General features: G+C 44.7%; 1 protein-coding gene across 9 annotated transcripts in view; it reads left to right on the plus strand.

The window, feature by feature from the left end:
• Positions 1-1,890: 1,890 nt before the first annotated feature.
• The window catches only part of WDR47 (WD repeat domain 47), a 94,322-nt gene continuing 73,798 nt past the window's right edge, over positions 1,891-22,414 (plus strand). For 4 of the 9 annotated variants that reach the window (XM_089300222.1, XM_089300223.1, XM_089300224.1 and 1 more), the window contains exon 1: positions 2,698-2,855. In XM_089300222.1, coding sequence (XP_089156348.1) covers positions 2,700-2,855 — 156 coding nt within the window. In that variant the 5' untranslated portion in view covers positions 2,698-2,699. Of the gene's footprint in view, positions 2,045-2,697; positions 2,856-9,763; positions 10,301-22,414 lie in introns of those variants that run through there. The other 5 variants (XM_017346022.4, XM_051856197.3, XM_002715813.6 and 2 more) reach the window with 3 other exon arrangements.

The raw sequence follows: 22,414 nt of genomic DNA on the forward strand, positions 1-22,414 counted from the left end.
GTGGCAGCTTTACCGGCTATGCCACAGCATCAGCCCCTACTTATATTGTTTTATCTCTGCATCTCCAAATTGAGAGAGCTTATTTCCTTTCTAATACAGAAAATTCCAAGCAAGGATTATTATGTCCTGGCTCTGGTCATTTGGACTAATCAGTGTGGCCAGGAAGAAATCGTGCTGTATCTTGGGTTCCCTGTCCCACCTCTGTGGTGAAAAGGGGCTGGGGATGGATTTGTGAGCAGGGAGCTGAATTCTGCTATTAACGAAAAGGAGACAGGGAAGCTGATGTGCCCTGACTTGATTCATGAACTTGCTTATAACTGAATTGTGATAGTGTGGCAGCATGGCTGTCTTCCAGGATCCAGAGCTGCACTGTGTAAAATGGTACCCACTGGCCACATGTAGCTGTTTAAAATAAAATTCAGTTCCTCAGTTGCACTTGCTATATTTAAAGTGCCCAGTGGCCTTGTAGCTAGTGGCTACTGCCTTTGACAGTGCTGATGTAGATCATTTTCATCCTTTCAGATAATTTGGACAGGGCTGATCAAGAGTATATAGGTGCCCACTCCTAAGTTAATTCATGTTATTTTTTTTTTTAACTTTGCAAAATCTCTGGTGTACACAATAATACTGGCTCCAGCTTCAACAAGTAACCAACTTTTTTTTTTTTTTTTTTTTTTTGGAGGGAGGAAGAACAGTATTATTTTATTTTAAAGATTTGTTTACTTATTTGAAAGGCTGGGTTAGATACAGGAAGAAACAGCTCTTTCATCTGCTGATTCACTACCCAAATGGCCACAATGACCAGGGCTAAAACCAGGAGCCTAGAATTCCATCCAAGTCTTGCCACATGGGTGCTGAGGCCCAAGCACTGGGAAGCATTGCCTTCCCAGGCTCATTAGCAGGGAGCTGGATTGCAAATGGAGCTTGTATGAGACACTAGCATCAAAGGCTTAAGATGCTGTGCCACAGCCCTGGCATCTAGAACAGTATTATTTTAAAACAACTCGCAGATTCTACATTATCTACAAATCCTTTAGTACACATTTTAAAAATAAAATGTTTGAAAAGGTAGCCCAGGGCCGGCTCCGTGCCTCAATAGGCTAATCCTCTGCCTAGCGGCTCTGGCACACCGGGTTCTAGTCCCGGTCGGGGCACCGGATTCTGTGCCGGTTGCCCCTCTTCCAGGTCAGCTCTCTGCTATGGCCTGGGAGTGCAGTGGAGGATGGCCCAAGTGCTTGGGCTTTGCACCCGCATGGGAGACCAGGAGAAGCACCTGGCTCCTGCCTTCGGATCAGCGCGGTGCGCCGGCCGCAGCGCACTGGCTGCAGCGGCCATTGGAGGGTGAACCAACGGCAAAGGAAGACCTTTCTCTCTGTCTCTCTCTGTCCACTCTGCCTGCAAAAAAAAAAAAAAAAAAGAAAAAAAGAAAAAAAGAAAAAAAAAGAAAGAAAAGGTAGCCCAAATACTATTGGCATGCGTTGTGAAGAATTAACCCTAATTCATCAGTATTCCATCTATATACAATTCCTGTTTAAATTTCCCCGATTTGTCTCAAGATGTCTTTTTTGAGTTTGTGTATCAGTTTTTTTTTATTGCTGCTGTAACTAATACTGCTCATTTAGTGACTTTCAAATTTGTTATCTTACCAGTCTGAGACTTGCTTCACTGCTAAAATCAAGGTGCTGACAGGATTGTAGTCCTTTCTGGATGACTGGGAGAGAATCCACTTACTGGCCTTTTTCAGCTTCTAGAGGGTACATTCTTGGGTTCCTGCTCTCCTTCGATCGTCAAAGTTTTATCTCAGCAACGTTTCTGTAATCGTGTCTCCCTCTAGTCCCAGCTGGGAAGGGTTCGCAGTAGTTCTGTTGAATTCACCTGGATAACCCAGGAGGCTCCTCCCATTTCAAGGCGCTCAATCACACCAGCAGAGTCTCTTTTACCACATCAAGTAATGTGTTCACAGATTCTGGGGATTAGGATACGGACATCTTTGAAGGGCTATTATTCTGCCTACCAGAATTTTTTGAAATTGGAACTAAACAAGGTATCCTCCATTGCATTTTTTGGGAGTGTCTAAATTTCTTTGATCTGTGATAGTTCCTTTCCTATTTTAAATGAAGTGCTCATTTTTTAGCTAGCATGTTTATTAGATGTTCAAGCAGAGTGCCTAGTAATATATCTATGATTGTACTCCAAATGGTTGGTCTTGCTGTATCTAAACTGGGGTTCTTGAGTAAAAACTATGATATGAATTCTAAGTGTAGAAATTTTTAAATTGAGGAAATGGCTCACTTGGACTCTTTCCAACAGAGAGGTGTTGCCTGGAGAGTCAGTTGAGCATTTTCCAAGAAGCTTCAAGAGGTTGTGTTACTTAGGTGAATGTATTACAGTTCAGAGTTTGTTTTGCAGTATTGCAGACTCAGAATCTGATTTCATCTGCAAATGGAGGGCACATCCATCTCTTGTGGTGGACACACAGAAACCAAGCTCATAATACCAGTGAATGAAAAAGGATACCGATTTGTAGATGTCAGTAAAACTTTCACCTGTATGATCAGTGCATTCTTCCCTTCTCTAGTGAGATAAACAACGTGGAAACAGAATTGAGAGTGAATCACAATGAGTTACATTATGTTTTAAAAGAGTGATTATCCAGAGCATCGGGTGAGATAGGAAGGGGTTAATACAGAAACAGGAAAATGGCTCACCAGGGCCTGAGTCTTGCTGAGGGTGGAGTGCTTGAGAGGCCTCAGGATTGTCTTGTTATCCACACTGGAAACTTGGCTGGAGTTGTTGGAGTTTTCACTTCCACTGACAGTACCCAACCAAGCCTTGTCTATGTTTGTCACTTTAAGGTAATTTTGCTTTATCTCTAATTCATGAAATGTTGACCTCTGAGGTACTTTTCCATCCAACTTCTTTAGCAAAGCCTCAGGGTTGATCATGAGAACTGATAATACTGAGTATTGTTGCAGAAAATCAAGAACTTTAAAAAACTCTGCCTGCTTCCCAGGATAGTCCCAACTCTCCAGGCCTAATTTTCTTAAGGTCCTCAGAGGTGTGGTTGATCAGTGAGTGAAGTGTTAAATGTGATGACAAAGGCTGCCGCTTTTCCTGGCCCTTAGTAATGGCTACATGAGCTTTTCAGACTGTCAGACTATGGGATGAGATCAAAACAATGTTTGGACATACAATATCAGACAAGTATTTTATTTATTTTAAAGATTTATGTATTTGTTTGAAAGGCACAGTTAACAGAGGAGGAAAGAGAGAAGAGGCAGAGAAAAAGGTCTTCCATCCACTGGTTCACACCCCAAATGGCCACAACAGCTGGATCAGGACCAGGCTGAAGCCAGGAGATAGGAGCTTCTTCCAGGTTTCCTATGTGGGTGGCAGGGGCCCAAGTAGTTGGGCCATCCTCCACTGCTTTCTCAGGCACATTGCAGGGAGCTGGATTGGAAGTGGAGCAGCTGGGACTCGAGCAAGCATGCATATGGGAAGCCAGTGTCACAGGCAGCAGCTTAACCTTGTAGGCCACAATGCCAGCCCCCAGACAAGTATTTATTAAGCACCTATTGTTTTTGTGGTTTAGCACAAATACTGTTTTGTATATGGTATCTGGATAAATAAATGGAATCCTTAAGTTATATAAATAAAAGAGTAAACTTATATGTTTACCAGTAGGTTGATAGGAGTTTTTATCTGAAATTTTTTTTTGTTTAATTTGACAGGTAGAGTTATAGACAGTGAGAGACAGAGACAGAAAGGTCTTCCCTCCACTGGTTCACCCAAAATGGCCACCACGGCCAGCGCTGCACCAATCTGAAGCCAGGAGCCAGGTGCCCCTTCCTGGTCTTCTATCTGGGTGCAGGTGCCCAAGTACCCAGACCATCCTCCACTGCCCTCCCGGGCCACAGCAGGGAGCTGGACTGGAAGAGGAGCAACCGGGACTAGAACCCGGTGCCCACATGGGATGCTGGCACCACAGGCGGAGAATTAACCAAGTGAGCCATGGCACTGGCCCCTTGATCTGAATTTTTATCAGTATCCCATGTTATTTGTAGCACTGAGACTTATGTGTACATGGACCTGAAAGCCTGGTGAGCTGCCTGAAGATCCTTAGGTGTATTCTCTCTCTTTTGAACATTTATTTATTTGAAAGGCAAAGAGAAAGAAAGAGAGGTCTTTTTTTGACAGGCAGAGTGGACAGAGAGAGAGAGACAGAAAGGTTTTCCGTTGGTTCACCGCGCTGATCTGAAGCCAGGAGCCAGGTGCCTCTCCTGATCTCCCATGTGGGTGCAGGGCCCAAGCACTTGGGCCATCCTCCACTGCACTCCCAGGCCACAGCAGAGAGCTGGACTGGAAGAGGAACAACCAAGACAGACTCCGGCACCCCGACCGGGACTAGAACCCGGGGTGCCAGCGCCACAGGCAGAGGATTAGCCTATTGAGCCACAGTGCCGGCCGAGAGAAAGGCCTTTGATTTGTTGGTTCATTCCCCAGATGGCCAGAACAGCCAGCCAGCCAGTCAACCAAGCTGAAGCCAGGAACTAGGAACTCCATCCTCATCATCCCCTATGAGTGGCAGGAGCTCAAGTCCTTGTGTCATCATCCACTGCTTCCCAGGCACTTTCACAGGAAGCTGTATTGGAAGTGGAGTAGCTGGTACTCAGATTGGCACTCTCAAATGGTGGCAACAGCCAGGGCTGAGGCAGGCTGAAACTAGAAGCCAGAAATTCCCTCTGGGTTTTCCATGTGGCTGACAGGACCCCAAAACTTGGGCCATCCCCCCACTGCCTCCCAGGTGCATTGGCAAGGAACTAGATTGGAAGGGAAGTAGCCAGGATTCCAACTGGCATTTAGATATGGGATGCTGGTGTCACAGGCCATGGTTTAACCTTTCTTAACCTTCTGTGCCACAATGCTGGCCCCTGTTGGACTATTTTAAATAAATAACTGTACTTTTATTAGGAAGGAGCCTACTTAATTACAAAAATTTTAAAAGAAATGCTAACACTGTGCTTAATTTTTCTGAAGCAGGATGTTTGTATTTTGGAAGCATGTGAACTTAACAATAAAAAACTTACCCAGGGGCCGGCGCCACGGCTCAGTATGCTAATCCTCCGCCTTTGGCACCGGCACACTGGGTTCTAGTCCCGGTCGGGGTGCCAGATTCTGTCCCGGTTGCCCCTCTTCCAGGCCAGCTCTCTGCTGTGGCCAGGGAGTGCAGTGGAGGATGGTCCAAGTGCTTGGGCCCTGCACCTGCATGGGAGACCAGGAGAAGCACCTGGTTCCTGTCTTCAGATCAACGTGATGTGCCGGGCGGCGGCCATTGGAGGGTGAACCAACAGCAAAAGGAAGACCTTTCTCCCTGTCTCTCTCTCTCTCACTGTCCACTCTGCCTGTCCAAAAAAAAAAAAAAAAAAAAGCAAGAAAAAAAAACTTACCCGGTGCTGTGGCATAATGGGTAAAGCCTCTGCCTGCAGTACTGGCATCCCATGTGGGTGGTGGTTCGAGTCCTGACTGCTCCACTTCCGATCCAGCTGTCTGCTATGGCCTGGAAAAGCAGTAGAAAATAGCCCAATTGCTTGGGACTCTGCACCCTCAAGGGAGACCTGGAAGAAGCTCCTGGCTCCCAGCTTCAGATTGGTGTAGTTCTGGTTGTTGTGGCCATTTGGGGAGTGAACCAGCAGATGGAAAACTTCTGTGTCTCTGCCTCTGCCTCTCTGTAACTCTGCCTTTCAAATAAATAAATAAATCTTTAAAAAAAAAAAAAAACTTACCCATGGTAAATGCTCTAGCTAAAATTTAGGACCTAGTTCCGTCCCAGGTAGCTACATAAGAAGAGTGAGATTATCCCTCAAACATTAATTTGGTGGCAGCCTCAATGCCCCAGTGTCATGTGTGCCCATGCTTCTGGCTCTGGAGCCATCCGGCCTGTGGGGCCTGGTAGGTTGATTATATCAGTAAGTAAGTCACAGATACAAATATGCTTCAACCATGTGGATACAGTTACTGGCCTCATGCAAACCTTCTCTAGCAAGAGAGCTACCACATTGCTACCATCAAAGGTCTCCAAAAGTTGTGTTGCATGGGTACCTAGCTACACCAACAAGTGACAGAGGCATTATCTCTTTTTTTTCTTTTTTAAAGATTTTATTTATTTGAAAGACAGAGTTATAGAAAGAGGTAGAGACAGAGAGAGAAATCTTCCATCTGATGGTTCACTCCCCAGATGGCCACAATGGCCGGAGCTGCGCCGATCTGAAGCCAGGAGCCAGGAGCTTCTTCTTTGTCTTCCCATGTGGGAGCAGGGGCCCAAGGACTTGGGCCATCTTCTACTGCTTTCCCAGGCCACAGCAGAGAGCTGGATCAGGAGGAGCAGCTGGGACTAGAACCGGTGCCCATATGGGATGCTGGCGCTTCAGGCCAAGGCCTCAACCCACTGAGTCACAGTGCTGGCCCCGGAGGCACTATCTCTATGATGCTTTTTTTCTCTCCTTATATCAAGCTCTGCTAAATGGTCTCAAGCTTATTAGTAGAAATTTTACTTACCTTATCCTGAAATTATTTACTAACTCTCTGAAATTATGTTTAATGTGCTTTATGTATAACTGGCGTTTCCTAACATTTATTTTCCTTTTTTCCCCTTTTTAATTTTGATATAAGGAGAGGGCTTCAAAAATTCATGGAAAATGAAATCAAAAGATAAATTTATTTGGTGGAAAACATTTTTGAAATTCGTGTATAGAAATGGTTTTCAAAAAATGGATGTTTGGCTTTGCAATTAAGATACTGGTCAATACACTTGTATCCCATATTGGAGTACCTGGGTTTGATACCCAGCTCTGGCTCCTGACTCTAGGTTTTTGCTAATGCAGGCCCTGGGGAAGCAGAGGTGATGGTTCAGTACTTGGGTTCCTGTCACCCTTATGGGAGACCTGGTTGAATGCCTGGCTCCTCGGTTATGCCCTGGCCCAGCCTCAGCCATTTTAGGCATTTGAGGAGTTAAGCAGTGGATGAGGGTGCACTTTCTTTGTCTCTGTCTTTCCAATTAAACAAAAAACCATGATAAATGTGTATAATGAAAAAACTATGTGTGTATTTGAAAAACTTTTCGCACCAAAATACTCTTTTAATTTCATTTCCTTGAACTTTCAAAAGTAGACTTGATTAAAATGGATCATATATTTTTCTAAAAATATTTCTTATTTTTGTTTTCAATAATACATCATATATTTACTTAATGTAAATAAAAGTGCATTTTTAAAAAAGATTTTGTTTGTTTGTTTGAGAGGCAGAGTTACAGAGAGAGGGAGAGACAGAGAGAAGGGTCTTCTTTCTATCTGCTAGTTCACTCCCCAGATAGCTGTAACAGCCAGATCCGAAGCCAGGAGCCAAGACTCAGGAACTTCTTCTGGGTCTCCCACACTGGTAAAGAGGCCCAGACACTTGGGCTATCTTCCACTGCTTTCCCAGGCCATAGAAAAGAGATGGAACAGAAGAGGAACAGCCAGGACACAAACCATTGCCCATATGGGATGCTGCACCACAGGTGGAGGCTTAGCCTACTGCGCCACAGCACTGGCCCCATCTCTTTTATATTGTGACAAGAATGTATTTTTCTCAGCTAGGTTTAACTGTTGACATATAATTTAAGGTTTTGTTTAGGCACCTCAATGGGAGCCCTGGCAGACCCAGGTAGTTCTCCCTCCAGCGTCTTTGACTCTGTTTAGAGAAGTGGCAGTACTGGTATTTTGTTCTCCCAAAGCCAGGGTGGTAACTGGCTCTGAAGCACAAAGCTCTTTAATTTGTCTTAGTAATGAGAGTGGAGCTTTTAAAATAAGTTCCCTAACTCCTCCTGCTGAACTCCCTTATATTTCTGAAGGCAGGATTTCCTAGCTTGGGCTTGCCCTTAGAATGTAGTTGGGGAAAACCAAAAGCTCCTATTTCCCTTTTTAGAAATTAAATTTGAGAATCATACGAAAATAAAGAGTCCACCTTAGCCTGTAGGCATTTAAGTCACAAGGCACCATGAATCACTCCATCAAGTTAGAACTTGTATTTCCAAACTATGCCTAACCTAGTTCCTGACCCAGAGCAAGCATTTGGTAAGTGTTTAGTGAATGACTGAGGCATTGACTAGGGTCTAAGGACAGTGCTTCGTCTAAGAAAGCCTTGTCCTTTGTGAACAATTCACTGCTATTTCAACAACCAGAGTGAAAGACAAGAAGATCTAATCTTAACTAGTGTGGCTGATTATAGAAGGAGAGGTGATACTTAGACTAGTAGCTATTAGGGTTGTAGTGTAAAACTTGATTTTACAGTAGGAAGCAGATACACAGTCAGTGCATTTATCAGTGTACAGGTACCTGGTTTCTTCCCTCCATCCAGCCCCCCACGCTTTTTTCAGAAATATAATGGTTATGTATTTGTTTCTGACAATATTGATTACTAGTTATTTAAAACTTAGATGCAAATAACACTATGCCATAGAGGAGGGTGATAAATAAGATCTGTATCCTCTCTACTTGGTCAGAAGAGAGTTTATTTCCTACAAGCTAAAAGGTCCAGTTGATACAGTGAAGTAGAATGGAAAAAAAAGTTTTAGGAAGTCAGAATGGTGAGAATCCCGACTCTGCTACCTATCACCTATGTGACCTTGGCAAGTTACTTCTCTTACTCTCTGGAATGGGAATAATTAATAGACACCTTAAGGGAGGTTGTGAAGCTTAAATGAGAACATAGGCAAAGCACTTCATTTTATGCTGAATGAATGCCAAAACCAATCTACTACCGTAAGGTCAGTTTTTCCTTTTTTCTAGCACATGGCCCCTAGTCAGGGGCTCCAAATATTTGTCTGATTGCCCCTGACTGGTAACTTTCTAGATTCACTTGATGATTTAACTATTTAAATGACACTCTTTCTTGCAACTGCTGCTGTTTGAGAGTTAACACTTAGAGTGGTTTCTTAGATAAACTATACAGGCAAGATAATTGAGACACTATTTCAATTTAAACATTCTGCAAAGCATTTTATTTGTTTGCTTGTTTTCACTATCAAGACCTTGAGTAACTTTAAATTGTGTTTATATTTACTTGCTTGGCACTCGTCAGGAAAAGGTTCATAATGACTTTTCCAGGAGTTGTTAGCTAAGACCAGGCAACTGAAGCTTTGCAATTCAGCTTTTGAACCTTGTTTTCCTCCGGAATTTATAAATATTTTTCTTGGAAATTTTTCTCAAGCTATCACTTCGTTTGTGTTGAATTAGACAAAAAAAAATTCCTTTCTGGGATTATTTTTCATGTTTATTTTCTTTACCAAGTCTTCATTGAACTCCTTGTTTCCCGTTGGGAGGCCCAGCTCACTGTGGCTGCAGGCTTTGTGAGGATGAGGTTCTCACAGCGTTGGGTCATTGTATTCTTCCTTCTATCTCTTTGTGAGGCTATACCCCCTAGATGCTTAATTCAGTTCGGCTGAGCATCATGTATGTTTGTGGAATACTACTGCACCCATGGGGTGGAATAAGAGGCTTTACATCCGAAACGCGCGAACACCGTGAGGATGTTAAATGTTAAGTAACTGCAAAATGCTTCAGGGCACATCAGCTTCATAAAATGCGAAACCGGGAAGGGGGCGAATAAGCTGCTGGAGTTCTTTCATTCGCCTTTATTAATACATCATCGGGGAGGCGCAGTGAGTCAGTCCTTGTGCGCAGACGACTTCTCTCTTTGGAAGCGACACCGCTGTCCACGCTTTTGCGGGACACAGGGTCACTGGCTGGCTAAGCGTCCACGTCCCGGCTACCGGGGTCTCGCGCTAGGGCTGGGCCCCCTCTCTCCTCCGAGTGCCGGTGGTCCCCGAGAGCCCGGCCCTCCGGCCCGGCCCGGCTCCGCCCCGCCGGGGCTTCGGGCCCGCCCAGCCGACTCTCCCTTCGGCTCAGGCACCAGCCTGGCCTCCCCGCGCGGCGGGGTCCTGAGGCGCCTCGGGGAAGCGCGGCGATTGGCTGCGGCCGGCGGCTGGAGCTCGGCTCCGGCGGCGCTTGACAACCGCAGTCTGCAAGAGGCTGAGCCGAGCGGTCGGTGGCCCGCAGGGGCGGACGCGAGAAGGACGGACTGACGAACTGATGGAGTGACGCGCGGGCGGCCAAGAGGGAGGACCGACGCCAAGCGCAGACCGCCGCCCTCGCGCCGCCGCCCCAGCCCGGTGCCGGCCGCTTCGGGGCCCCGGCAAGCCGGCCTCCCAGCCGCGTTCTCCTTCGTCGGGCTTCTCCGGGCTCGTCCGGGAGCCCGCCCTCAGGTGAGTGACTCCGGGAGGCAGAGGCGGTGTCGGGCCGTTGCACACCTCAGGTTGCCATGGTCACCGTCGCCACCTGTCTCCTCCTGACGGGGCTCCGAGCAAACGGCATTCCCTGCCCGGGACAAGGGTCTTGGGTGGCTACTGGGAGAGAGCTGGGGTCGTGGGTGAGGCCCTGACGGCCGCCAGATGGGGACCTGGGGACTGCGGGGCTTCCTTTCGAGGCCGCCACTCCGCGACCACACCTTTTCCTCACCACCAGCCGGATCCTGGGGGGCAGAGCGACGCCCCTTGTTCTGGCGCTGGGTTCGCGCCCACCCCGCGGGCTGAGAGGCAGGAAGGAGGGGGCTGACTGCGCGGATTCTTCCTCCCTCGCCCGTCTGCCGAGCCTGGGCGAGGACCGAGGGACGCGCTCGCGTCCCTTTCTGGGCACGCCTTGGCCGGGAGGAGGGGAGGGAGCGGCGGGGCTCGGAGCCGAGCGGGGCGCGGGGCAGCCCAGCGGGGCCCGTTTTGGCCTTTTCTTACGTGAGTCAGTGGTCTCCGCGAGCAGGCCTTTGGGGGTCTGGGCGGGGTCCGGGGAGAGGGGCAGGGACTGGATTTGGATCGGGGGTTGTGCCAGGGGCTCTTGCGTAGAAGACGCGGAAGGGTGCAGAACTCGCAGGGCTAAGGCGCTTCCCCTGTGTTGGGGAGAAAAAGGTTGGCGCCCCAGCTCTGGGCGCAGCCTTTGGCAGAATGGCGGGGGCGGGGGGCAGGCAGGGGCAGCGTTTGGCCAGGTGATTTTTTTTTTTCTTTACCCAGACGTGCAGTTAGCAACCGCGCATGGTGTCTGAGAGAAGCTTTTTTTGGCAACTTGGTTCTCTCTGCATAATGAGAAGTCTTTGTTCCACCCAGATGCATAGGTTGTGGTCCGTACACTTATTTCCCTCCCTTTGTTGCAGAGTTCGTAGAATGCTTCACAAAGTTAATGGCACGGAAATGAGCATGTCGATTTTTTTCAATGCTGTAAATTTGTTTTCACGGTAAATCCAAGGAGAATTTTTGTTTCATCTCCAGTGTTGCCATGTGTTGCACTGACATTTCACTAGAAAGGAGAAACGCCTAAGAACGCGTTTTTCTTTATATGTAAGGCATATTATCAAGGTCTTATTTAGGAGGAAGATGTCATGAATGTTTTTAGGTTGGGGAGGGGAGGATAGGTTGTTTCCAAGAGGAAAGAAAAAATATAGAGTGATGGAAAAGGCCAATAAGTAATTAAGCTATAATGGTCTATTGGTAGGTTAAAAAAAAAAAACAAAAACACTTGCATTTGGATGCCAATATGAATATGTAATTTTCCGTGAGGAGATTTTAATCTTTGTTTATCTCTCACCCTCCTACTTCATAACTCTTTTCTCCCTTGTTATAAAAACCAGTAGTAGGAATGTAACCTAAGAAAACTGGAATATTATCCTATGTTCCTAGTTACATAATTATGTTCAGCCTCATTTTCTATTTGTGAAATCAACTTTATCAGTTACTAAGTGGACAGCATGTGATATGCTTAATATATACTGCAGTTTGAGGGAATTAGATTCCCTGAATTTAAGCTTCCCTTTGTTGTTGATTTCAGTTTTGGAAGTGTTGCTTACCCTACCTGCGTTCTGTAAAATGGGCATAAGGCTTGCTGTAGTTTTACTCTGGGAATGGACTCTGAAGTTGAATATAAAAATGCATTCGAAAGCCCTTTGGAAAAAATGTAAGGCATCTGTTGATTACCTTTTAATAGAGGAGAGCATTGACAGAGAATTAAAGCTTTCTGCATAATCTAACATTTCTAGGTCCAGGACCATACTTCTTACAGTGGCCTTGTAGTGCTCATGGGAACTGTTGAGATGCATCGCTGCTTCTTGGCCAGGGTTCTTTATTATTGTGGTGACTGGGAGAAAGGAGTGTTTCCTTCCTATGTGTTGTTATTGTTACTCTCTTGTAAATAAAGCTATGGGTGATAAGTGGCATGCGTTGTATTTGGTGCTAAATCATCTGTAGATCACTGGTTCTTTAATAATGAAGAAATAGATTACTGTATCCCCTCTGACCTGTGCTTCTCAAATTGGATGATTCCACTAGTAGAGATATGCTGCCATGTGCTAAGAGGTAAACCTGTGGTCACTTAAGATGGCGCACATTTATGGAGCTGTTGTTAGTTTCACCTGAAGGCTTCGATAAAAAATACTTTTTTTTATATTAAGACACAAAAAGATGATAGGGAGAAAGCGAAATTCACACTAATTTCTAAAGTAAAATTTAAAGACTTCAAAAGAAATATCATGCTTAAGGATTCTCTTGGGATGTGTTTGTTTTAGTTTCTTTTGTCCTTAAGTAAAAAAGTTTAAGAAACAGTATCTTAGACTTACTTAGCTAATGAATGGCAGATCATTGCATAGCATAGGAAATAAGCTGAATTCTAATTTCTAAAACTTTAGCTGATAGTAGGCTTCCCTTCTTGTTTTTCTCCTTGCAGACACCAGAATGTTGTAATGGAAGGGTCACAGGAGTTTACTCTGATACTCTTGGTTGTCCTGTTCTTGATTCTACATTTCCCTGCTTTTGAATTTAGACAGATGCCTAACATCTGTGAATGTTAGCTAATCACCTGTTTAAAAAAATTAGAGTTGTGAGAATTACATGGAAAAGGCATGTAAGAATTTAGCTCATGGCCTGACATATAGTAGATGCATAATAATAGCTAGTACCTTTCCATGTCCTAGCTCTGTATATTTAGGATATCAATAATCCTTTAAATCCATTCTTAGCAGGAAACCTCATTACCCCATGAATTTCCATGGCATTTTATTTGTAATTCTCTTATGGTACTCTTTACTTTGTATTTTATGTGCTATTTTTCATATTGAAGTCTTGATCCAAGGTTTCAGATTCCGAATTGATGCTGGCTCACACCTGAAAATACTTAATCTTGAGACCATTGCATTGAATAGCCACAGCTTATGTATTTCAAGTGATTTTTGTTTATTTTGCATTTCTATTCAAATTGAAAAAATATCCTACAAAAATACCACACTGTCTTGAAACCACTTAAGCATATTTATACTTTTTGTAAAATATATGGAATAGATTGATATAGAGATCTTCCCATCCACTGGCTCGTTCTCCAAATGCCTGCAACAGTCAGAGATGGGTCGAGCCAAATCCAGGAGCCTGGAACTTATTCTAGGTTTCCCACATGGGTGGCAGGGACTAAAGTATTTGAGCCATCACCTGCTGTCACTCAGGGTGAACATTAGTAGGAAACTGGAATCAAGAGGAAACCGGAACTTGAACTCAGGCACTCTGTTATGGGATGTGAGTGTCGCAGCCACTCTGCCAGCTGCCTGCCTGGTAATCTTTTGTGTTTTGTCTTCTTGTTTACCATAATAGCTTGATCATTGTATACCCAGTATGTAGCGTAGTGTTAACATGTGGAAAACATTCAAATATTTTTAAAAAATTATTTTTTTGAAAGGCAGAGAGGGACTGGCATTGTGGCGCAGCGGGTTAATGCCCTGGCCTGAAGCGCCAGTATCCCATATGGGCCCAGTTCGAGACCCAGCTGCTCCACTTCCCATCCGGCTCTCTGCTATGGCCTTGGATAGCAGAAGATGGCCCAAGTCCCCTTGGTCCCCTGCACCCATGTGGGAGACCCAGAAGAAGCTCCTGGCTCCTGGCTTCGGATCGGCACAGCTCCGGCTGTTGCGGCCAATTGGGGAGTAAACCATCGGATGGAAGATCTCTCTCTCTCTCTGAAACTCTGACTTTCAAACAAATAAATCTTAAAAAAAAAAAAAAAAAAAAGAAAAGAAAGAAAGGCAAAGAGAGACAGATGTAGATTTTCTGCCTGTTGGTTCACCCCCCAAATATCCATAATAGCTAAGAGAGGCCAAAGCCATGAGGCAGAAACTACATTTAGGTTTCCCATGTGGGTGGCAGAGACCCAACTACTTGGGCCATCACCTTTTGCCCCTTAGGGTATGCCTTAGCAGTAAGCTGGAATCCGGAGCATGGCCAGCACTTGAACCCAGGCACTCTAATATAGGATGCAGGCATCCTAAACGGTATTTTTTTTTTTTTTTTTGACAGGCAGAGTGGACAGTGAGAGAGAGAGACAGAGAGAAAGGTCTTCTTTTGCCGTTGGTTCACCCTCCAATGGCTGCCGCGGCCAGCGCGCTGCGGCCAGCGCACCGCGCTGATCCGATAGCAGGAGCCAGGAGCCAGGAGCCAGGTGCTTTTCCTGGTCTCCCATGGGGTGCAGGGCCCAAGCACCTGGGCCATCCTCCACTGCACTCCCTGGCCACAGCAGAGAGCTGGCCTGGAAGAGGGGCAACCGGGACAGAATCCGGCGCCCCGACCGGGACTAGAACCCGGTGTGCCGGCGCCGCTAGGCGGAGGATTAGCCTAGTGAGCCGCGGCGCCGGCCCCTAAACGGTATTTTAAATGCTGTATCACATGCCTGACCCACAAATATTTCTTATTTAAAATTTTTAAAAAAAATTTATTTGAGAGAGAAAGAGATATGGACAGAGAAAGAAAGCTCTCAATTGTTGGTTTATTCCCCAAATGCCTGCACGGGGCCAGGACTGAGCTGAGGCTGAAGCTGGGCACCAGGAAGGAGATCCAGGTCTCCTGTCTGGGTGGCAGGAAGCCAATTACTGAAGCCAATACCATTGCCTGGCAGGGTATGCACTGGCAGGAAGCTGAATTCAGAAGTGGGAGCCAAGAATTGAATCCAGGTACTCCAGTATGGGACAGGGGCATCTTAACCATTAGAATACACTGCCACTCCCTCAAAAAAATTTTATTTGGTTAAAGATTTATTTATTTATTTGAAAGTCAGAGTTACTGAGAGAGAGGAAGAGACAGATCTTCTATCTGCTTCTTCATTTCCCAGATAGCTGCAATGGCCAGGGCTGGGCCAGGCCAAAACCAGGTTCCAGGAGCTTCATCTGGGTCTCCCACGTGGGTACCGGTGCCCAAGCACTTGGGCCGTCCTCTGCTGCTTTGCTAGGTACATTGGTAGGAAGCTGGATGGAAAGTGGAGCAGCTGGGACTCAAACTGATGCCCAAATAGGATGCTGGCACTGCAGGCCAACCACTGCACCACTGTCTCATCCCTCAATTATTTTTTAAATGGATACTGATTTCAAACAAGTATTACCACAAGTAGGAATTTCTGCATGTGGCGTCTTTAACATAATAACATAATTGTTCTAATTGAACTCCCCAGTATTTTTTGTAATTACACCTAAAACTTTTTTTTTTTTTTTTTTTTTTGACAGGCAGAGTGGACAGTGAGAGAGAGAGACAGAGAGAAAGGTCTTCCTTTGCCGTTGGTTCACCCTCCAATGGCCGCCGCTGCAGCCGGCACACTGCGCTGATCCGATGGCAGGAGCCAGGATCCAGGTGCTTTTCCTGGTCTCCCATGGGGTGCAGGGCCCAAGCACCTGGGCCATCCTCCACTGCACTCCCTGGCCATAGCAGAGAGCTGGCCTGGAAGAGGGGCAACCGGGACAGAATCCGGCGCCCCAACCGGGACTAGAACCTGGTGTGCTGGCGCCGCAAGGTGGAGGATTAGCCTATTGAGCCACGGCGCCGGCCACACCTAAAACATTTTTAAAATGAAACTTGTTCTGCAGTAAATTTTTATATTTCACCCCCAGCACAGTACTTATCTCAGAGCATTTCATTATCAGTCCTTTTGACACATTGTCCTTATCAAGGTTGTGGGCTCTGAAGGGAAGAAATTTACATTTAAATTATATTTAATTTAAAATAAGAGCTGTATCTCATTTTACAAGTCAACATCCTCTTTCATGTGCCTGGTAAGGCAGCAGATGATCGCTGAAGTGCTTGGGCCCCTGCCACCCATGTAGGAGATCAGGTGGATTTCTAGACTCCTGGCTTCATCCTGGCCCAGCTGTGGCAGTTGTGGCCATCTGGGGAATGAACCAGGGGATGGAAGATCTCTATCACCCCCTCTCTCTGTGTAACTCTGCCTTTCAAGTAAATAAATAATTTTTTCAAACAAAACAAAACAAAAATCCTAGTTTATAGTGAAACAGTACTACATGAAAAAGTATATAAATTTTTATACTACTTATACATAACACATTTAATTCAAAATATGGTTTTTCTATGGCTAAGTACCCTGTTTTGTGACTCAAAAAGAAAATGAAACCTTATATAAATATAAAATCTTTGAGAAAAGATTAAACTATAAGCTTTAAGGTTCATTTATGTCTCTTAAAATTTAGTTACATTATTTTGGAAACTTACTAGGTTGTTTTGCTTTCCAACTGAAAGAAAAATGTTGGAAATGAAATTCTGAGAGTGGAAATACATTTGTGTTCTCTATAAAGTGTCCACATTGTGCAGTGTCAGTTTTACTGTGTACAGTTGCAGACCAGACCACACTTGGAGTATTGTGTTCTATTTTGGGTGTCTTAAGAGGGAGATTAACAGATATTCATAGGAGGTGACTACAATGGTAGGGGATCTGGAAACTATATTTTGTGAAGAGTTGGTTTTGTAAGGATCAATTAAACAAATGTGCAAAGTAAATTTTGCTTTGTAAACATGATAGTTAATCCTGATTTTGGATTATACTATACTGAGTCCCTTGATATAGATGAGAACTTTTGAGATCTAATCCTGTAATTTCCTAAACATTTTCTTTTTTAAAGACTTATTTATCTATTTGGTTAACTTCTCAAATGTCCAGAATAGCCAGGGATAGGCCACGGAGAAGCAAGGAGCCAGGAACTTCATCTGGGTCTCCCACATTGGCTATCATCTGCTGCTTCGCAGGTATGTTAGCAGGAAGCTGAATCAGAATGGCCTTGTAGCCAGGACTGATACTCTGTTATGGGCTGTGGGTGTCCCAGGCTGCAGCATAATGTGCTATGCTACAATGCTGCACCTCCTTTTTTTTTTTTTTTTAATTGAAGAGTCATTTATTTATTTGAAAGGCAGAGTTACAGAGAGGCAGAGGCACAGAGAGAAAGAGAGGTCTTCAGTCTGCTGCTCACTCCCCAGATGGCTGCAATGGCCGGAGCTGCGCTGATCTGAAGCCAGGAGCTAGGAGCTTCCTTTGGGTCTCCCACATGGGTGCAGGGGCCCAAGGACTTGGGCCTTCCTCCATTTCCTTCCCTGGCCATAGCAGAGAGCTGGATTGGAAGTGGAGCAGCTGGAACTTGAACTGGCACCCATATGGGTGCCAGCACTGCAGGCGGCAGCTTTACCCACCACGCCACAGTGCTAGCCCCACCGTTTTTTTTTTTAATTTGAGAGGCCAAGAGACAGATGGAGAGTGCTCTTCTCTGCTGGCTCACTCTCAAATGTCCTCAACGGGCCGGCGCCGTGGCTCAATAGGCTAATCCTCCACCTTGCGGCGCCGGCACACCGGGTTCTAGTCCCGGTTTGGGCGCCGGATTCTGTCCCGGTTGCCCCTCTTCCAGGCCAGCTCTCTGCTATGGCCAGGGAGTGCAGTGGAGGATGGCCCAGGTGCTTGGGCCCTGCACCCCATGGGAGACCAGGAAAAGCACCTGGATCCTGGCTCCTGCCATCGGATCAGCGCGGTGCGCCGGCTGCAGCGGCGGCCATTGGAGGGTGAACCAACGGCAAAGGAAGACCTTTCTCTCTCTGTCTCTCTCTCTCACTGTCCACTCTGCCTGTCAAAAATAAAAAAAAAAAAAAAAAAAAAAAAATGTCCTCAACGGTAAGGCTGGGCTTGGGCTGGAGCCAGGATCCAGGAACTCAATCCAGCTGTCCCACAAGGGAAGCAGAAACCCAACTTTTTTTTTTAAGATTTATTTTATTTATTTGAAAGTCAGAGTTACAGAGAGAGGTAGAGCTAGAGAGAGAGAGAGAGAAGAAGTCTTCGATCTGATAGTTCACTCCCCAGATGACCACAACAGCCAGAGCTGAGCTGATCTGAAGCCAGGAGCCAGGAGTTTCTTCCAGGTCTCCCATGCGGGTACAGGGGCCCAAGGATTTGGGCCATTTTCCACTGCTTTCTCAGGCCATAGCAGAGAGCTGGATCAGAAGTGGAGCAGCAGGGACTGGCGCCCCATATGGGATGCTGGCACTGCAGGCTGGGGCTTTAACCCACTGTGCCACAGCGCCAGCCCCTGGAACCCAACTTTACCCATTACTGCTGCCTGATAGGATTCACGTTGGCAGAAAGCTTGAATCAGGATCTGGAGCTGAGAATTGAACCCAAGTACTCTGATACAACTGCTAGGCTAAATGCCTGGCCCTTGGTTTTTTTCTTTTTAAAATTAAAACTTATTTTCATAAGAGAAATGCATTTGGGTCTGGCATTGTGCCATAGTGGATAAAGCCACCATCTGTAGTGCCATTTTATATGGGTGCCAGTTTGAGACCCAGCTGCTCCACTTCTGATCCAGCTCCCTGCTAATGTGCCTGGGAAAGCAGTGGAAGATTGCCTATGTGCTTGGGCCCCTGCACCCACATGGGAGATCCAGAAGAAGCTCCTGGCTTCGGCCTGGCCTAGCTCCAGCTGTTGTGGCCATTTGGGGAGTGAATCAGCAGATGGGTCTCTGTCTCTGTCTCTTTTTCTCTCTCTGTGTAACTCTGACTTTCATATCAATCTTTTTTTAAAAAAGAATGCATTTATAAACATAGAAGTCATGCATGAATATATTTACATATTGGTTGTAAATCATTCAGATAAAGAATAAAAAAATCTCCCCTCAACCTTTCCCTTCCTAAATCCTTCTCTCTGTTCCAATCCCATTCCTCTTTCTAGAGGTTAACAATGCTGAACAATTTGGTATGTATTCTTCCAGACTTTTCTTTGTGTATTCACTCAGACACAGCGATATCATATGGGCTTATTTATATTAACCCATTACATACGTACTTATTTATAGTATACTGTCTGGTAATGGTACTTTTTCATTGTAAGATATTAGATGTATTTTATTTTCATTGTGTTAGTATTCCACAATGTGAATTTACCATAATTTAACAGTTTGCTATTGATGGGAATTCATTTTATTTCTGGTTTTTCCTCTTTTTGCAAGCAAAGCTTCAAAGAACATCTTTGTTTATGTATCATTGAGTATTTTAAAAGTATTTTTGTAGGTATAGTTCCTAGAAGTAGAATTCTTTTTTAAAAGATTATTTATTTGAAAGGTAGAGTTAGAGAGAGGCAGAGTGTGGGGGTGGGTCTTTCATCTGCTAGTTCACTCCCCAGTTGGCCTCAAAGGCTGGAGCTGCACTGATCTGAAGCCAGGAGCCAGGAGCTTTTTCTGGGTCTCCCATGTGAGTGCACAGGCCCAAGGACTTGGGCCATCTTCCACTGCTTTCTCAGGCCATAGCAGAGAGCTGGATCGGAAGTGGAGCAGCCGGAACTTGAACCAGCGTCCGTATCAGAGGCCGGCGCTGCAGACAGCAGTTCCATCTGCTACGCCACAGCGCCAGCCTCTAGAAGTAGAATTGAAATTGATGAGTCAGCATCATATACATTTAACAGAGAAAAATTTAATAGAGAAAAATTTCACACTGTTGAATTATCTCTCAAGAAGTCTGTCACAGTTCACTTTTTTAAAAACCTATTTATTTATTTGAAAGGCAAAATTACAGAGAAAAATAAGAAACAGATCTTCAACTGCTGTTTCACTTCCCAAATGGCCGCAACAGCCAAAGTTGGGCTAATACAAAGCCAGGAGTCAGGAGCTTTTCTTGGGTCTCCCACTTGGATGCAGGGAGCCATACACTTAGGCCATCTTCCACTGCTTTCCCAGGCCATTAGCAGACACCTGGATTGAAAGAGAAACAGCCAGGACATGAACTGGTACCCTTATGGGATGCCTGCACTGCAGGCGGAGGCTTAACCTACTATGTCACAGCACCAGCCCCCCAGTTCACATTAATAGTGTATGGATGGACATTTTTACCCCGATCTTGTCAGCATTAGATATTATCAGGTCTTATTCATTTTTGTAAAACAAGGAGGTCATAAATGATACTTTAATTTTTGCAGAACAAGTAGGCTGTAAATGGTACCATATTTAATGGTACAAGTTGAATGTTCCTTATCTAATAAAAAGCATTGCACCAGAGTGTTTCAGATTTCACAACATTTCAGATTTTCAGATTAAGAATGTTCTGCCTGTACTAATGTGGTTGAAAATCCCTCATTTATTGGTCATTTGTAGTTCTTTTGTGAATTGTCTGTATTCTTTTCTCATTTTTCAACTGGTATTTTTTTTTTTTTGGTATATTGATTTCAAGATGCTGTTTATATGTTCTGTATGGCAACTGTTTAATTCCTTATGCATATTGTATTAAATCTTAATTTTTCCCATGTCTTTGAACTTGTGACAAGGTCTGTTGAATGGAAGATTTATATTAAAATTTTTAGTGTCAAAGGTAATCACATTTTTTCCTTTACCTTTTCTGGGTTATGTTTGAGCAATTTGAGTCAAGAACATTTTAGTTTATTTTGTAAAGTTTCAGAGCTTTAGTAATTAAATGTTTCAAAATATTTGTGCATTTGAATATAGAAAAACACAAATTTTAATTTCAGAGTGATTAAAATAATATTGATCAGGTCTGAAAAGAGGTGTTCAGTTGTGGAAAAAATATAAATCATTCTGGAACAGTATTTTTCAAGTGATTAGTTAGGTTTTATTTTTAAATTTTTGAATAGATAATTTTTATATATGGTACAAAATTCTACAGATAAAAGATGATACAGTGAAAAAATCATATTTCCAATTTTTTTTTTTTTTTTGACAGGCAGAGTGGACAGTGAGAGAGAGAGAGACAGAGAGAAAGGTCTTCCTTTGCTGTTGGTTCACCCTCCAATGGCTGCCGCGGCCAGCGCGCTGTGGCCGGCGCACCGCGCTGACCCGAAGGCAGGAGCCAGGTGCTTCTCCTGGTCTCCCATGGGGTGCAGGGCCCAAGTACTTGGGTCATCCTCTGCTGCACTCCCGGGCCACAGCAGAGAGCTGGCCTGGAAGAGGGGCAACCGGGACGGAATCTGGCGCCCCGACTGGGACTAGAACCCGGTGTGCCGGCGCCGCTAGGCGGAGGATTAGCCTAGTGAGCCATGGTGCCGGCCCCAATTCTATTCTTTTTTTGATAAGATTGATTAATTTGAAAGGCATAGTGACACACACACACACACACACATACACACATGCACAGATCTTCCATTCACTTGTTCACTCTCCAAATGGCCGCAGCAGTCAGTTCTGAAGCCAGAAGCCAGGAACTCCATCTGTGTCTCCTACATGGGTGGCAGGAGTCCAGGCACTTGGGCCATCATCTTTTGCTTCCCAGGCGCATTAACAGGAAACTGAATGGGAAGCTCAGTAGCTGGGACTCAGATGGGCACTACAATATAGGATATTGGCATTGCAAGGTTTGGCTTAACCTCCTGTGTCACAGCATAGCCCCCCCCCCCCCCATTTCCATCCTTTAATTATCTAGTTTTCCTCTTGAACACAACCATTATTACCAATTTCTTGTGTCTTTTTCCAGAGATATTTTATATATATACACAATGTGTAGTTTATGTTAATTGAATTCATTCCTTTTTATAAATAGATAAAGCTGCACCTTCTTTAAACGTAATTTGTTTCTTTAAGCCAAAAATAATTAACAATTCCAGAACGTAAATTAAAATGATTGATGAATGGAGAACAGCTGTCAGCAGTAGAAGGGGGTTATATGATTCTTCTGTGTTATAAGGGTTGCAGATGTGGTAGAGCGTTGCAGCAAGATGGGCTTTTCTTTTGTTTGCTTTAATGATCTAAAATAAATCTGTTTTCTTTGAGACTTCTGATTGTCCCACACTATATATTCCTCCATCGCAAGAATATATATTTCCTATTATTAAAATGTGAGTTAAAGCAAATTATAAAAACTGAAGAAAACTCAAATTTGCAAACTAATTCTCCTATGTTGTGTGTGATGAAATTGTGGCCCATAGAAGTTAAATGACTTGCAGTATCAAATACATATTCCTGAAGGACCAGACATTAACAGTTAAGTGGCCTGGCAGCAACATCAGGTTTTGGAATGCTGTTGTTCTTACAAAGATAGCTAGCAATA

The sequence above is a fragment of the Oryctolagus cuniculus genome, chromosome 7 (assembly GCF_051225735.1).
Source record: "Oryctolagus cuniculus isolate XC-2025 breed Fujian yellow rabbit chromosome 7, ASM5122573v1, whole genome shotgun sequence".
NCBI classification, from domain to species: domain Eukaryota; kingdom Metazoa; phylum Chordata; class Mammalia; order Lagomorpha; family Leporidae; genus Oryctolagus; species Oryctolagus cuniculus.